Source organism: Cucurbita maxima, unplaced genomic scaffold, assembly GCF_002738345.1.
Source record: "Cucurbita maxima cultivar Rimu unplaced genomic scaffold, Cmax_1.0 Cma_Scf00041, whole genome shotgun sequence".
Lineage (NCBI taxonomy): Eukaryota > Viridiplantae > Streptophyta > Magnoliopsida > Cucurbitales > Cucurbitaceae > Cucurbita > Cucurbita maxima.
Window position 1 is genome coordinate 596,878 of NW_019272057.1, and position 18,185 is coordinate 615,062.

General features: G+C 35.5%; 2 protein-coding genes across 2 annotated transcripts; both read left to right on the top strand.

Annotated features, from left to right (window-relative positions):
• The first annotated feature begins 1,796 nt into the window (after positions 1-1,796).
• Positions 1,797-9,277, top strand: LOC111469754 (heat shock protein 90-6, mitochondrial). The gene is made up of 20 exons (XM_023115168.1): positions 1,797-2,029; positions 2,688-2,876; positions 2,981-3,054; positions 3,977-4,102; positions 4,213-4,306; positions 4,381-4,464; positions 4,551-4,694; positions 4,782-4,895; positions 4,994-5,053; positions 5,157-5,231; positions 5,326-5,430; positions 6,095-6,235; positions 6,330-6,422; positions 6,530-6,607; positions 7,081-7,335; positions 7,469-7,571; positions 7,980-8,154; positions 8,239-8,344; positions 8,422-8,511; positions 8,737-9,277. Exons 1-20 carry the CDS (start codon positions 1,910-1,912, stop codon positions 8,896-8,898), a joined length of 2,388 nt encoding a protein of 795 aa, XP_022970936.1. The 5' UTR covers positions 1,797-1,909; the 3' UTR covers positions 8,899-9,277.
• A 475-nt stretch (positions 9,278-9,752) lies between these two features.
• LOC111469772 (OBERON-like protein) lies at positions 9,753-14,038 on the top strand. The gene is made up of 3 exons (XM_023115195.1): positions 9,753-10,020; positions 11,332-12,435; positions 13,104-14,038. The coding sequence occupies exons 1-3, from the start codon at positions 9,768-9,770 to the stop codon at positions 13,616-13,618; spliced, it is 1,872 nt and encodes a 623-aa protein (XP_022970963.1). The 5' UTR covers positions 9,753-9,767; the 3' UTR covers positions 13,619-14,038.
• The last annotated feature ends 4,147 nt before the right edge of the window (positions 14,039-18,185 follow it).

Below are 18,185 nucleotides of genomic sequence, written 5' to 3' on the forward strand. Positions count from 1 at the left end.
AACTAAAAAAATGGAAAAAATGGAAATAACTAATAAAAAAAATTAATGATTTAAAAAATATCATTTTAACTCTTAAAAGTCTTTCAAAAATACAAGTTTACAAAAAAGAAAAAAAAATTATTAATCTCAACTTTTGATAGATGCTTCAAAAACATTTTTTTTTATTTTTAATTTTAAAAACACATTTAAAATTAAAAAATAAAATACTCATAAACTTCTAAAGTAACACTAAAATGTTGATAGAACTTTTTTTTTAAAAAAAGAGCGTTATTTTTTAAATTTTATATGTACTTTTTAATTAAGTATATTTTAAAATAAAGCATTTACATTGTAATTATATATTTTTTAAAAAATAAAAATTATTATTAAAACATTGGAAAGTTTAGGAATAATATAAAGTTGGGAGATATTTTTATTTATTTAGATTTTAATTAATAATGAGATTTTGGATGAACTTGAGAAAATATTAATTGATAGCGTAAGCAAGTCGTTTTATTTATTTATTATTATGAGCTTGTAAGGAAGTTTATTTAAAAATAAATAAATCATATATGGATGCGTGTCAGTGATAGAGGTGCCAGTGGGGTCCACGACACATGGCAAATAAATTACGGTTTTTTTCTTTTTTCTTTTTAAGATTTGATCCCTTGAAAGCAGACCACAGATGCTAGGAGGAATATGGATCGTCGGATGAGATTCCGGGGGGGGTGGGAAGATCTCGACGGTGGAGGAAGGGCTTGTGGCGGCCTGTAGTCAACCGGACCGCCACCGGACACCGATTAATCGGCGAGCTGAGGTGCATGTGCAGCACGTGTCCACGACCGTCGCATACGTTTGAAATAATAATAATGATGATGATGAAAATCATGGACCACACACATCCATCAATGGGCTTGGGCTTTGTGTTTCTTATAATGACGTCATTACCTTGCTGGATTTAAAGATTAGACTCTTAATTAACTATGGTTAATTAGTTAATTATTAATTGATTTTAACGAAGTATTAAACTAATCAAAATATGTTTAAGGACTCGTTAAGATTCATTAATCCCATAGCCATAGTGATTTAAGTGTGGTTATTGCAGACTGTAATTCACCCAAAAGCTTTACGTTTCTCGTTAGGAGTGTTAAAAAAATATGATAATTCAAAAACTTTACGTCTCCCTTTAGTCTATGGGCTTAAGTGTGAATGCTATTCGATTGCTTCAGTCACTAATCCGACTAACCCAAAATTTTAGATTAGTTCAAACGATTTGTCAAATTCAACCCGTGTATATCATTTAGAACAAATATTAAACTATATGAACTGAGTGTGACACTTTCATTGATATGCAACTTTTGCTGCACTAATGCACGAAAACTAAGACTATAAAGTATTATTATTATTATTATTATTATTTATTTTTTTTTTTTTGTATATGGACAAAAAAATATATATATATAGGCAAACATTAATTAACATTGGATTATTTTTATTATTTTTATTATTATTATTTTAAAATGTCTCTTATTGTACCATTACTTTCTACACCAAAAAGAGAGAATAAATAACTTTAATTCATATAATTAACAAGATTTAATGCCTGCAAGAAAAATGGAAGACATTTATTAAAGGATCTATTTATAAAAGAAAAAAAAAAAAAAAAAACAAACTGAAAAAGCCAGGGTAAAGCACTGACGTGGCACGGTCACTTTTTTTTTTTAAATTTCTTTAATTATTACATTTATATAACTTTGTGAAAATACAGAATTACCCTCGTCCTCTCCAGAACCTTCGCGGTGTCGACCAAATTTGTCTCAAAACCCTACTAAAGCCCTATTCGTCGTCCTCTCTGCGAGTTTGTGTCTGCGCTCTCAACGCTTGGTACTGGTCTCATTTCGTTCATACAAGTTACTCGAGATTCTACAATATGCACAAGATTTCCAGGCGCTCTGTCTCTGCTATCCTTCGTACCGGTGGAGCTCGCTACCACCGTAATGCTGCCTCTGCTGTGGCTCCGGCCACTCATGCCGCAGTTTTTTCCAATTTGGTCTGTGTTGTTTTCTTGCTGTGCTTGTATTTTTTTTTCTGAAATCTTTGAGAATCGAACATTTATGCGTGGGAGTGTTTTGAAATGAGGAATAGTTGATTGGAATGTTCATCTCCCTTCGCCCCTTTCTGTGGATTTTCATGTTTTTTTTTTTCAAAAAATAGGATTAGTAGAGTGTTTTTTTTTTCTTTTTGAATTTTATTAGCTATATGTAGATATTTGATGTTGATGAAGATCCTATGATCGACATTTTTGGCGTTTGGATGGAAGTCAAGAACCTCTGTTGATGTTTTGATATTTTGATTTTGATTGTTCCATTTGTAGAAACTCTGTATTCGTGCTCTCTTTCATTTTTCTCAATGAACGTTTGGTTATCTATCAAAAAAAAAAAAAAAGAAAAAAAGAAAAAAGTTCTCGTTGTGGAAGGGTCCCATTGCAGCTATTGGAGACTAAGATGTTTTGTTGGGTTATTAATATTCAATAGATAAAATCCGTTTTATGCCTCCCGCGCTATTTCATGGTCGTTTTGTTGCTTTCTTGTCGTGGTTTATGTGGAAAGCTTGGCTTTGTGCTTCTCTGTTATGTTGCCGAACTATTCTTCTAGATCGTAATTTTCTGAAACATGGCATGGACGATCACACGTTCCCGACATTTTCAGGTGGGAGAGAGTGATGGTAAAGTCAGACAGTACTCATTTTTAGCGGCTGGACAAATGGATGCAGTAAAATCTTCCTCTCAATTGAATTTGAAACACACTTTTTCCTTGACCCATCGGTACGAGTCAACTTCGACAGCATCTACTGCATCAGCTGCCCCTCCAGTTGAGAAGTACGAGTATCAAGCAGAGGCATGTTCCTTGAACAAGAAACTATATACTAATTTGGAATTCAAATCTAGATGCTTACATTCACCGTTTACCTTCTATATTTGTGTTTTCTTTTTACATGGCAGGTGAGTCGTCTGATGGACCTCATTGTTAATAGCTTGTACAGCAACAAAGAGGTTTTTCTTCGTGAGCTTATAAGGTATTTTGTGATTGCTTTATGATTCTTTGTGTATTCATGTATTTTCAGTTTGGATTTGAGTTCTTTAATAATGCTTTACACAGTCAACGTTAATACTCATTCAGTTGTCAGGACCAGGCTGGTAATTAACCTGATTGATTCTAATCGGATCCTAGTTATTATATAATGGACTATGGTGCTTTTAAGCTTGTGAATTGTGTCTTTCCTGTGGTTGAATACATGAACGTTACCCATTTTCTTTTATTTTGCGTTGTTTGTTTTTTTTCTATCATCTTCTTTATCTGTTTTATTGGATATTTTGTACATCTTGTTCAGTTCTCTGGGTTCCTCTACTGTTCCTGATAGTAGTTGCTTTAATGGCACCTTGCTGTTTTCCTTGTATTTCTCATCCTCAAAATGTCTTGATTCTCAACCACAATTGTTCAATCTTTTGTAAGCATTATAGGAGTTGTTCAAATGCATTCACTTAAATTTCTTTCACGACATGGATGCCAAGATATTAATATTGCTTTGGGGTTGTTGGTTGGAAAGAAAGCATAGAATGTTTATTAGTCAAGCCTCATACTTTTAGTACTACTATACAGTTCACTGCTTCATGGTGACGTTCTACAAGAAAATTCTTTTGTAATTACCCCTTCTCCACAATTCTTCATGATTGGGGGGTGTCCTCTTCTCCCGGCCCTTAGGCTGTCCCTTTTTGTTCTTATTGTATGATCAGGTTTCTCCCCCGCCCCACAAAAAAAATTATGATTAGTAGTCTGTCGTCTATGCTATCGACTTTTGTGATACAGTGTTGTGTATAACTTGTGGTCACAGCAGGATTCGGCTTAGTCCACATTTGGCTTGGTCTTTTTTCCTTTCTATAAACTCACCATTTGATATCAAATTTGAATAATGATTTCGGCCTCTTCAACCTTCACAGCAATGCAAGTGATGCTTTGGATAAGCTGCGGTTTATGAGTGTTACAGACCCTGAGCTTTTGAAGGATGCAGTTGACTTTGATATACGTATCCAAACTGATAAAGATAATGGGATTATAAAGATAACGTAAGGATCATGTTATTTTTCTCTCCCCCGCCCCCCCTTCACATACTTATATGACTACAATGACTTGACTACGTTGCAACATCTGCAATCTGTTTTCTATCTCTATGCAGTGATACTGGCATAGGTATGACTAGGCAAGAACTTGTTGACTGTCTTGGTACTATTGCACAGAGTGGAACTGCCAAGTTTTTGAAAGCATTGAAGGTCTGAGGAGTGATTTAGCTCGATTGTTGTTATTAGTGTGCTCTCTGCTTAACAAAATTCGTTTTGTTTAACAGGATAGCAAGGATGCTGGCGGAGACAATAATTTAATAGGCCAATTTGGTGTTGGATTCTATTCTGCATTCCTGGTTGCTGATAGGGTATGTCATCTCTTTAAAATTTTGCATGCCTTTTAGGGTGAACATATGTGTTGTAGCATTCATTGAATATTTCTTAATTTTTGAAGGTGGTTGTGTCTACAAGGAGCCCCAAATCTGATAAGCAATACGTGTGGGAAGGTGAGGCAAATGCTAGCTCCTACACTATTAGGGAAGAAACAGATCCTGAGAAACAACTTCCGAGAGGAACCTGCCTTACCTTGTACTTGAAGGTCAGTTTATATTTATTTGTTTTGTTCTTTATTCTTTATCCTTGCTTACTTATCTAACGTTATGCTTTCTTTGCCTGATATTTTCAGCGTGATGACAAAGGTTTTGCTCATCCAGAGCGTATTCAGAGGCTTGTGAAAAACTATTCACAGTTCGTTTCGTTCCCAATATACACCTGGCAGGAAAAGGGTTTCACCAAAGAGGTATGGTTAAATTTTTTGTGCCTGCTTAATTTCTACACTTCTTTGTTCAAGTTTAAAATATTCGTTCTGGTAATTGTGTGCTTCTTTCAACCTTCCAGGTAGAAGTTGACGAGGATCCGACTGAAGCTACCAAGAATGAACAAGATGGAAAAACTGAGGTAGTCTGTCTTCTTACATCATCACATCTCAACACATTATGGCATGACAACTTACACAACCAAATCTATGAATTGTAATATAATTAATGACTTTACTATGCAGAAGAAGAAGAAAACAAAGACTGTTGTGGAGAAGTACTGGGACTGGGAACTCACTAATGAGACCCAACCAATATGGGTTAGCTCTTAACCCGTCTAATTTTCCAGTTTTGATATTAAATTGTTGTTACTTCTAACCATATAAAGGGTGCAACATCTATATGTATTTTCAGCTACGGAACCCAAAGGAAGTCTCCACGGAGGAATACAATGAGTTTTACAAAAATACTTTCAATGAATACTTGGAACCAGTAGCATCATCTCATTTTACAACAGAGGTATACCTAATACATATTAACTATGTTCCTCTCCTTTTTTGTTTGGTCTTGCAAATCTGAAACCACTTTCCTTTTTTTTTTTTTTTGAAATCCTGTGAGAATGTGGATTACCATCCTGTCGACTAATTTGTTCTAGTTAAAATGAATCTACAAATTTTTTTTCCTAGATGATTTAAAGATCAAATAATAGTAATCTAATTTATCAAAATGATGAGAGTTTGTCCGAATATCTAAAATATTTGGATTTACATTTTCTCTTATTTTTGGTCCTTCATTTAAACCACAATAAGTTATGAATTTCTTTTTGTCTTTCGTTTACCTCTTTTCATGTAGAGCTAATTAGATTATGCCATTATGACTCGAAAGAATACATTCAGTGCTGTCTCTATCACCTTCATGATTCATGCTCAATAAGTCTGATTTTTCCTGCTGTGGCATGCATGGATTGTTAACAAGGGATGAATATCTGTGAATATAATAAAATTAGTATGCGAATTCACATTTTAGAAAACTGTATGGAAGTACTATGAATTCGGCATGCCTATGAATGTAGATAATACTTGTTGATCTTACAAAGACAATTACGATTAGTTTCTACTTCATATGAGTGCTTTCTACTCCCTTTTTTTGTTTTCATGGAGCTAATATTTGACAGAATTTTTAGGGTGAAGTAGAATTCAGGTCAATACTTTATGTCCCAGCTGTTTCTCCCATGGGGAAGGACGACCTTGTCAATCCCAAGACTAAAAACATAAGGCTTTATGTGAAGAGGGTGTTTATTTCTGATGATTTTGATGGAGAATTGGTAAATAGTTACCCAAATGAAATATCCTTCCTATGCTTTAAATGTTAGATTTTCTGGTGGTAGTGCTGATGATTTTATTGATTGTGTCCTTTAGTTTCCTCGATATTTAAGCTTCGTCAAAGGGGTGGTGGATTCAAATGACCTTCCTCTTAATGTCTCACGTGAAATCCTTCAAGAGAGTCGCATAGTAAGTTTTTGAAAGAATTGGTTCCTCTAAAGCTGTTCTTTTTTCTCACTTTTTTTTTTAACTTTGTTTGATCAATATAAAGAAATTCATTCTTTTGTTATTTATAGGTACGGATCATGAGGAAGCGATTGGTTAGGAAAGCCTTTGACATGATTCTGGGGATCTCCATGAGTGAGAACAGAGAAGTATGCTGTTGAATAGTTGATTTCTTATTTGTTGTTACCATCCTTGTCTTTGACAAAGATAATGATACCCTAATGAACTTGAATGCTCCACAGAATGAAATTATGGCATAAAAACAGAGGAAAGATTTTTAATAATACCCTGTTTTTGACGGTTTTGGCACATATTCAGTTTTTCAATTTTGCTTATTTTTATTATTATTTTTCCGGATGTGCATCTACTTTCCTTTGAACCCTTCCTCGTCTCCAACTAAAACCGAAGGCATGATCAATGTTAATATGTTGGATACAAAGTGATCTTGTACTGGTAGACCATTAAATGAAATGCCTAAGTTTCTAACATGAGTAAACATGTCTTTTTTTCATTGCATCTGCAAACAGCTGATAAGAAAGATATACATTCTCTAGTTGCATTTTTCAGGTTCCATATTAAATGAAGTCAGGTTCTTTAATTTTATGTTTTTTGGATTTGGCAGGATTATGAGAAGTTTTGGGATAATTTTGGGAAGCATTTGAAATTGGGTTGCATTGAGGACCGTGAAAATCATAAACGTATTGCCCCATTGCTTCGATTTTTCTCTTCTCAAAGTGAAGCAGAGATGATTAGTCTAGATGAATATGTTGAAAACATGAAACCAGACCAGAAAGATATCTATTATATTGCATCTGACAGTGTGACTAGTGCTAAGAATACTCCCTTCCTCGAGAAGATTCTTGAAAAGGATCTTGAGGTAAGAACCCTACCTTGCTTCATTTTTATTCTCCTGAGTTGTCTCTGAGCAACTAATTCCATTTGCAGCTATTGGTTCTCCTACGTTTTCCTTTCCATGTTTTGTTCTTTTTTAATTCTTTTCACCTTGGCAGGTTTTATTTTTAGTTGATCCAATTGATGAAGTTGCCATCCAGAACTTGAAATCATACAAAGAGAAAAACTTTGTTGACATTAGCAAGGAAGATTTGGATCTAGGTTAGTTTACTCGAACAATCTTGAGTTTATGTTTTTTAACTTTATCGGTATTGTCTTTTTGATTTTAGAACTTTTGTTTCGAAGTTTATTCAAGCACAATTTATTTCTGCATCCATGTGCTAAATTGTTTTGATCCTCACTGGTAGTTGACTGTACTGAATACATGGACTGAAGATAAAACACTTTGACTTTACTGAATACATGGACTGAAGATAAAACACTTTTGACTGTACTGAATACATGGACCGACGATAAAACAATTTCAGGGTTAATTTATTAGTTTCCAGTACTAAGGATGATCACACTATGCCCATTTGTGCATTTTGCTTCCACATTGGCCTTGCCTTCATTTCTAGTCTAGAAATGGAAAAAGGGAAATAATAACACTGTTATATGGTATGTTTTCAGGTGATAAGAATGAAGAGAAAGAGAAGGAAATGAAACAGGAGTTTGGCCAAACTTGTGATTGGATTAAGAAACGCTTGGGAGATAAAGTTGCCAATGTTCAGATATCAAGTCGCCTTAGTTCTTCACCCTGTGTTCTTGTCTCTGGGAAGTTTGGTTGGTCTGCCAACATGGAGAGGTAACTTACTGAGCCTCGCATGTTTAACCAAATGATATATATATTTTTTCAAGTGGCGTGCCTCATTCGTTTTTCTTTTCTAAGGTTGATGAAAGCACAAAGCGTTGGTGATACCTCGAGTTTGGACTTCATGAAAAGTAGAAGGGTGTTTGAAGTCAACCCTGAGCACCCAATTATTAAAAACCTGGATGTACGTAAGAGCATAACTAAATTTATACATTCTTTTGCCAGTTCATGTAAATTGACATATTATGACAATATTCACAGGCTGCATACAAGAGCAACCCCAACGATGAAGATGCTTTGAGAGCCATTGATCTTCTATATGATGCAGCTTTAGTTTCTAGTGGCTTTACGGTAACCTCCACGTCCTCTATATATGGATATAACATTGCACTATATGGTCAATTCATATGGTTGTTTTGGACATGAATATCCTTTAGCTGCTATTAGCTGCAATATTTAGGCATTGCTCACAAAATGATTGTATCAATCTTTAAACATCGGTAGCTCTAGCCATGCAAATAATCCATGCTCTCGTTTTGTGCCATTCTAAATGTGTTCAATCTGTTGTTGATGCAGCCTGATAACCCGGCCCAGCTTGGTGGTAAGATATATGAGATGATGGGTGTGGCACTTTCTGGCAAGTGGTCCGGGCCGAGCGGGTTCCATAATCAGGGGGCTCAGTTGCAGCAATTAGAAGCAGAAGTAGTTGAACCAGTCGAAGCTGGCAGCCAAAAGTGAGTACTCGATATTGGAGGATTCCGTATTAGGAGTTCGAGAAATTTTGTCCATAAAGTTCGTTGGATGGATGGAGAGAATAGTATTCTGGGATTGATTGATGATTTACTACAATTCCGTTCCAGACTGAAATCAATTGGTCTCGTTTGTTTAATCGATTTCTCTTTGACCGAAACGCTTTAAACTATAGTCATCTATTCAAATATTGTTTAGAACCTTACAGGGATTAGGCACAGGAATATACCAATAATTTGAACTTGCATTGTTAAGAGCTTTGACCAGGAAACTAGATAAGTATTGTAAGCTTGTTGGATCATGAAAGTCACTGTGCTGCTGTGGCACTTTTTAGGATTAGTTCTTGAAATTGTAGTTGATTGCTGCATCCCCACGTAAAGTCTTAGATCTTAAGCTATTGTCTGGTTTTAGTGCAAATTTAATTTAAATTTTGAACTTTTTTTCCTTAATTATTATTATTTTTGTATTTACTTCTTCGGTTTACATCTCATTATGGTAGATTTTATGATAACTGTTCTTTATATATATATATATGTGTACAATAAAGTAGATATTCAAAGTTCTTAATTTATGACATTTAAATATATTATTAGAAATATAATCTATTTTCTTACCTTTTAAAAAATGTTTTAATTTTAATATTTGCACTTTGGGCTTTTTTATTCAGTTTAATAAAAAATTTAAATATATTATATATTTTTTTATGGTTTGTAAAATCTTAATATAAATAGGTTAGTGTAAATAAAGTTTTACGTTAACTGTAACTAATAACAATTTTCTGAAGATCGTGGTGGAGAATGCGTTGAATTTTGGCCGTTGGGATAATTTACTCGAAGCCGTCACGTTTGCGTGTTTGAATGTTCATCTTGAGGGAGTCAAACCCAAAACCCAGTGCGTCGGAGTTTCGTTGGCTTTTGACTTTTATTTCCATTGGTGAAGAGCGTGGACTACGTTTCTTTTGGCGTAGGGTACAAAATTCAATTTTGGAATTGCGTGTTTTTGTTCTCATTTTCGCCGAATCCTCGACTTTCATCCTCCTGTTCCCTCTTCTTTGCTTGCCTACAGAAACGCTGAGCTCTCGACTGCTTCTGTTTGTACTGATTGGCCCAGGTACGTGGTTTATTGAGAGCGAAATTTCAGTGTTCTTGCTGTTTTTGAGTGTCGAATTACCGGCTGGAACAATGATTTCTTGTTTAGAAGCATTGGGGTGTTTGTCTCTGTATATGCCTTTCGTTGTTGCTCTCCGACCCTTTTGGCCCTGTTTACTTTTGTTGCCTCGATATAATTAAATCCATTGCGTTACTTTGTTTTTCTGCTATCGCGTTTTGATTTGCTTGACTGATTCCAGTGATGGTGAATTGGGTTTCTTTTCTTCTTCGCTTCTGTGTCGAAGAAAAGTTACTTTGTGATATTAGTGGAATGATTCGGGATGGATGGGGTGTTTTTGTTTCTGTTGTTGATTAATTGCAGAATGTCATGTCTATTTTTAAGAAGCTTTAAGTTGCGGAATCCAGGGTATTTTTTGAGCTGCCACCCCTGTTGAGGATTGTTGGGACTCATTAAGGGGTTGATCGTGGATTTGTAAGTAAGGAATACATCTTCATTGGTATGAGGCTTTTTGGAGAAATCAAAAGTAAAACCATAAGAAATTATGCTCAAAGTGGACAATATCATACTATTGTGGCGAGTCGCAGTTCCTAACATGGTATCAGAGTCATACCCTTAAACTAGCCATGTCAATAGAATCCTCAAATGTCGAACAAAAAGAAGTTGTGAGCCTCGAAGGGTATATTTTGTTCGAGGGCTCCAGAGAAGGAGTCAAGTCTCAATTAAGGGAAGGCTGTTCGAGGGCTCCATAGATCTCAGGGGAGGCTCTATGGTGCACTTTATGAGGAGAGGAGCTCCACATTGGCTAATTAAGGGTTTGATCATGATTTTATAAGTAAGGAATACATCTTCACGAGGCTTTTCGGGAAAAACAAGAATAAAGCCATGAGAGCTTATGCTCAAAGCTGACAATATCATACCATTATGGAGAGTTGTGGTTCCTAACAAATCGTTTATTAAAGTGTCATTTAAGTGCATAATATCTTGAATTGATATTTATCCTGCAAACTTACAGGTATATGTCTTAATCAGAAGCCTGTCTTTGTTTTAAGAATAACTGTTGTAAACGAAATTGTTTCTCCGAGGGAATTATGTCTGTCTCTGACTTCCTATCTGTTCTGTTTTACTTTTATGTTTTCTGGAGGGTGTGGGGGTGGATTTTCCCTCCCTTTCCCTTTAAACTCTGTTGGTTTTATTTGAGGTTCACTTTTCATGCTTCACTTGTTCCCTCGCCTTTAGTTTTCAGACACCATGCACCGATTTTACTTGAAGCACATAGACATTTCTTTTCTCACATTACAACTTCAATCTCAGGTACTCACATCCAGCAACAGTCTGCACAGAAAATGCTGCTTCCACGTCAGCAATCACAGTCGAGCACGCTGCAAGCCTCGTTTTCCCTAGTGTCAGCTGATACACGCATACCTCAAGAGGAGCCTACATCCAATGCTGGTCAAGTTCAGGAGTCCCCCACGGAGAGTGCCAGTTCTAGGGAAACTTGGCCTAATGTTGAAGCTATGTTGGCAAAGAAGATTGAGAATGATAATGCTGAACATTCAGTTGTTCACCGTCTATCTAGTGCTGATAAGATATCCCTCAGGGACATTGCAAGGGAGAGAGTAGACGTAATCTCCGAAAAGATGCATCGTCTACCAGACGAATTTCTCGAAGAGTTGAAAACCGAGCTACGAGTTATTCTTGATGGTAATGGTGGTTCACAGCACAGAGAGGAGATTTTCCTTTTACAGAAGCTTGTTCAGAGTAGAACTGATTTAACTGATAAGACTCTACTTATAGCCAATCGAGCGCAACTTGAGATCCTAGTGGCAATAAATACTGGAATTCAGGCGTTCTTGCATCCAAATATTACCCTCCCACAGAACACTCTAATTGAGATCTTTGTATACAAGAGGTGCAGGAACATAGCATGCCAAAACCAGCTCCCAGCTGACGACTGTACATGTGAGCTATGCTCCAAGAGAAATGGTTTCTGCAATCTTTGCATGTGTGTAATATGTAATAAGTTCGATTTTGAAGTTAATACTTGTCGTTGGATTGGCTGTGATCTGTGCTCCCATTGGACTCATACGGATTGTGCCATTCGTGATGGACAAATTTGCATGGGTTCATCTGGTAAGAGTGGAACTGGGCAATCTGAAATGCTTTTCAGGTGTCAAGCCTGCCATAGAACGTCAGAACTGCTGGGTTGGGTTAAGGATGTTTTCCAGCACTGTGCACCTGCCTGGGACATGGAGGCTTTAACAAGGGAACTCGACTATGTTAGTAGAATATTTCGTGGAAGTGAGGACCTTAGAGGGAGGAAGCTTTTCAGGAATTGTGAAGATCTCAAGGAGAAAATGAAAAGTGGGGTTGTGGATTCTTCGATGGCATGCAGAACTATATTGGGATTTTTCCAAGGTAAAGACCTATACGTTTGTGTTTGAACTTGGTGCTTATTTCTTGATCATACATTTAGAAGGTGGCTTAAGCGAAGGAACACACCCTTATAAAGAATGTTTCGTTCTCCTCCCCAATCGATGTGGGATCTCACAATCCACCCCAGTGTCCTCACTGGTACTTGTTCCCTTCTCCAATCAATGTGGGACTCCCCCAATCCACCCCCTTCGTGATCTAGCGTCTTTGCTAGCACACTGCTTCGTGTCCACTTCCCTTCAGGGCTCAACCTCCTCTTTGACACATCGCTTGATGTCTGTCTTTGATATCATTTGTAACAACTTAAGCCACTGTTAATAGATATTGTTTTCTTTGGGCTTTCCCTTCTGAGCTTCCCGTCAAGGTTTTAAAATGCGTATGTTACGGAGAGGTTTCCACACCCTTATAAATAATGTTTTGTTCTCCTCCCCAATCGATGTAGGATCTTACAGGAACATTGGACTATATTTGTTCCCGTTCACGTAGAAAACCTACTCATATTGCTATGAAATTGATAAAAAGACACTCAAATGCATTATGTGGGGGCTCAAGCTACATGTTTTCTCAGTCATTTTGCTCATTTGACTCAAAATTAAATTCGTTCATATTCTATTATAATAAAACACCTATGTTTCTTGTTTCTCTTTATGAAGAACTTGAGTTGGACTCTCCAAGAAGCATGGAAAATGGGGAAGGAGGACGACTAGTAGCCCCACAGGAGGCATGCAGCCGCATTGCTGATGTAGTACAGGAAGCCATAAGAAAAATGGAAATAGTAGCCGACGAGAAGAAGAGGAGATTCAAAAAAGCACGAATGGATGTCGAGGCATTCGAGCGCGAGGTCGAGGACAAGACCAGGGAAGCAGCAGAACTAAAGCTGGAGAAACAGAGAAAGAAGCTGCAGATTGAAGAGCTGGAGAAAATTGTGAGACTCAAACTGGCAGAAGCAGACATGTTCCAACTTAAGGCCAATGAGGCAAAACGAGAGGCTGATAGGCTCCAGATGATCGCTCTTGCCAAATCTGAAAAATCTGAAGAAGACTTTGCTAGCAGCTACCTGAAACAGCGGTTAAAAGAGGCTGAAGCAGAGAAACAGTATTTGTTAGAGAAGATTAAACTGCAGGAAAGTTTCCGTTCACCGAGCAGTGGTGGAGCAGATCAGTCCTAGATCCTTACATAGTTTCGAAACATTGTTCTATATTATACTGCGTCCTCTCATAATCACACAAGCTAAGTGATGGTCGTTGAAGTTGCCTTAAAGTTGACTTGAATTAGCTATGTTTCTGTTGTGGGGGACTGTAAGTTGTCTGTTGATCATTGTTAGATATGAAGGGATTCTATAATGGTGTAAGTAAGCGCTGGTGATCCTGAAGTTCATGTAGTGAGCACTGAGATTGTGTAGGGTAATGATCTGCCAAAAGAGAGAAACAAAAGCAGCAGGCATGTTAAAGAGATTAGACGCAACTTTGAATGGACAGATCTTGCTTTAGTTGCTTGTAGGTCCTTGTCCTTTTTAGGAGTGCTCTCTAATGGATCCCACTTCCAATATTGCAGCAATCAATTCAGCAATAGAACTGTATGATTTGGAGATGCTATTGGTCTGAGTGGAGTCTACAATTAGTTCTTGATTGCTCGACTTAAAGGCTGCATTCAGAAAGCTTAGCTCAGTTCTTCCTTGGACCAGAAAACAGGTAATTGCAAACACGTCCAGGTTTGTAGTTTTAACTTCTTTGGTCTCTTTTTAATCTTTTTTACCAATCACCATTTTAGGAACTATTGAACCTGAGCGGTAACGGTTTAAACCCATTGCTAGTAGATATTATCCATTTTGGTCTGTTATGTATTGTCGTCAACCTCACGATTTTAAAATACATCTACTAAGAAGAGGTTACTACACCCTTATAAGGACTCCCCTCTCTAACCGATGTGGGATCTCACAATCCACTTCCCTTGGGGGGCGGCCTCCATGTTGGCACACCCTGGTGTCTAACCCACTGCTAGTAGATATTATCCGCTTTGGTCTATTACGTATCGTCGTCAGCCTCGCAGTTTTAAAACGTGTCTGCTAGGGAGAGATTACCATACCCTTATAAGGAATGTTTCGTTTCCTTCTCTAACTAATGTGAGACTTCACAATCCACCCCTTTAGAGGTTAGTGTTCTCGTTAGCACACCGCTCGATATCTCACTCTGATACCATTTGTAACGATCAAAACTCACTACTAACAAATATTATCTACTTTGACTCGTTACGTACCGCCATCAGTCTCACAATTTTAAAACACATAGAGTAGGAAGGGGTCATCCGACTTTTGTAGAGGAATATTTCATTCCCTCTCAAAACGAGGTGAGATCCCATCCCACATCCTTCAAGAAAACCTCCTAAAAGCAGCATTCGCATTTGAGTTAGGTGCACGAGACTTGGTGGATAAGTGATAATGCAGGAAATCACATCAAATAAGAAAGAACTAAGTTTCAAACTTATGAGGTATTGTCAGGACAAAATTGAGCAACAATGTCAACAAGATTGTTTTATGAGCATATAAAACCCAAGATGGATGTACGGCCTGCCCATAAATCGGGATTCAATCCGACCCAATCCAATCCAAAAAGAGCTTATCATGAGGAATGAAGATTACACATTGAAAAGATGAAGATATCTCATGATTTCTATTATGGCTCATAAAACTCAAATGAATATTGAGTCCAAAAATTTGAACTCTACCCAAGAACGATGAACTCAAAAAGACCCATCGATATGTTGAGGGATGTTTTGGGCTAAACAAATGTATATGAAGTAAACGTGGGAATCTACTATAGTGGGGTTGAGGCATATTTGCAATATTTATTCTAATTGGGTATCATAGAATACCATTAGAGATACATAGGCTTTAACTCAAAGTAAGCTCTATAAAGATTTCTTTTGTTTTCTAGAGCAATCTAATCCAATGAACAAATTAACATTGTTTGAGAGAGATATGAATATAATCTTATCTTCTTCCCCATTTCCTCCACCAATCTCTAGCTGATCACATGGAATAACAACTATGGATTACTATTTAATAGAATGAAAGAGAAAGAAATCTTGTTTGATTCTTAGATCTTCTTCCTTTGAATCAAGCAAGCAGGAGAAAACCCATTGTTCTTTGTTTGTTCGTAGGAAAATTAATTGGGTTTTTGAAGAATAGAGAAACCAAAAAAGGGTGTATCAAACTCCAACATATCATTATTAGCCTGATGTTAAAACGTGTATGCTAGTGAGAAGTTTATACACTCTTAGAATGCTTCATTCCCCTTTTCAACGAATGTGGGATCTCATAGTTCACCCCCTTTTCAGGCCCAACGTCCTTATTGGCTCTTCATCAGTGTCTAGCACGGATACCATTTGTAATAGTCCAAACTCCCCTCTCTAACCAATATGGGATCACACAATCCACCTCCTTTTGGGGTTTAGCGTTCTCATTGGCATACCATCCAGTGTCTAGCTCTGATCAAGTCCACTACTAGCAGATATTGTCCACTTTAGCCCATTACGTATCATCGTCAACCTCACAGTTCTAAAATGCGTTTGCTAAAGAGAGGTTTCCTCGCTTGATGAGCTATAAAATGTTGTTGAGTGGGTGTAAAAGTAAATAGTTGTTTATGTTGATGGCAATGTAGGAAGCTCCATTGATATTAGATTGAAGTAGACAGACATGTAAGGATCATTGAACTCAAATCCAATGCCTCAATAAATAATCAAATCACCCACTTTCAATGGTTTACGAAGCACTTCTTCAACAACTTTTAAAAGGCAACAAAATAAAGAAATAGGAAGAAGAAAAAACCAAATACAACTTTTACTTTTCTTACTACTCAAGAAATTCGACCGTCCCCATATCCCGAGCGTTCATCGTTTAATCCACGTAGTTCAGCCTTGTAAAGACGTGTCATCATAGAAGAGAATCGAATTATTTGTTTATTACATTGTAATATTGAATTTTTTTAAAAAATTAGGTTCGTGAAGTATTATAATTATGTTTTTGTTCAATCGAATAATTATAATATTCTATATTCTTTTCTTTTAAAAAGTTAGATATCTACATTAAAAAGAAATATTGATATATTTTCGAACCTTTATTTATTTGTTCGAACTAAAATGATAATTTTTTTAATTTTTTTTTACGATATTAATGGTTGTATTGTTTAATCCAATTAAAGTTATTTAGAGGAGAAAGTCATATTTTTTTTATTATCTTTCTAAAAGGAAATTTGATTATTCTTTATTTAATTCATGACTTTATACAATACAATGTTTTTATTTATTCCAAATTTTAACATAAGGTTAGAAAATATAGAATAACTCCCTTTTATTTATGTTCAAATTCAAATATTTTATTCTATTTCAAAATAAATAAACAAACAAATATTTGTATATTTTTCTAAGGGCTTTAATTATTAAAAATATTTTTAATAAATATTCGAAGTGAAACGTATCTTTAATAAGAATTTAATAACAAAGTCAACTAAATATATTTTTTAGAAAAATCTAGATTAATAAGAAATGTTTTTATAAAATTATTTTTAAATCAGGTTAACTCGATGGATGGTTAGATTTAGTGTTGTAATTATAGAATCAGAGGTTTTTCGTTACATAAGAATTTAAGTTCATCTGATCAATTGGCTCGGATATTAGACAGTTTGTATCTGTCCTTTCCATTTTTTTTTATAGGACATGTTCCCTCTCGACTCAACACTAAACAAATATATTTTTTTATATTAAAAATATTTAAAGTCATTTAAAAAAAATAATAATAATTTAAGCTATTGATAAAAAAAAAATGAAAAAGGTTATGCGAACTTAAAATATTCGTTTATTTGTTTGATTTTAAAATCGATATTCCAATATATAATTTATTATTTTTGGGGAGGGCATGGGGGGTAGAGGAAGTAATTTGGTAGCTAGAAGAGGGGTAAAAAAGGGAAATAGACAATTTTGGACATTCGTCGCTTAGTAAAGTGTGGGGCCGCCTCTTTTGTTTTTGTTTTTGTTTCCCAAAAAAAAAAGAAGAAAAGAAATTAAAAAAAAAAAAAAGAATAGCGAAAAGGTAGGACCCACCCATGATGATGACGTGTCAACCATCTACGCGCCGCTCCCCTGCCTCTTATTTCTGCTTTGAGGTTTTGTTTTGTCGTATTAGGGGAAGTTCAGGCCTTGTGGTGAATAGCAAGCTGTCGTGGGCCCCACCCCTCCATTCTTTTATTATATTTAATTTACTTTTTAATAAAATAAATTTAAAATTGTTTTTTTTTTGTTTTTTTTTTTAATGAAAGATGCAAAATACTTAATTCCTTCATTTAAATATATTTTTTAATACTCACAAAATTTTAAAAAATTCTATATCAACATTTGAACTTTACTTACTTTTAACAAAAATTAATATTATTTTAAGGGAAAAAAAAATTAAAATTCATATATATCTTTGATTATTGGGAGAATTTGTGATAAGGTCAGTGGTGGGATCAGAAATGGTTCAATTATTATTATTATTATTATTATTATTATTTTGAAAAGAAAAATCTTTGTATTTGGTACATAATCATATGGAGTTTTGATTTTTTTTTAATTTATTTATTTATAATTTTTTACATTTTTAATGTTTTGTTTTTATTTAATATTTTTTAATTATCAAATTTTGAAATTAAAATATAGATTCTAAATTTATTTCTATAATAACTGACTCAAAATTCAAATGT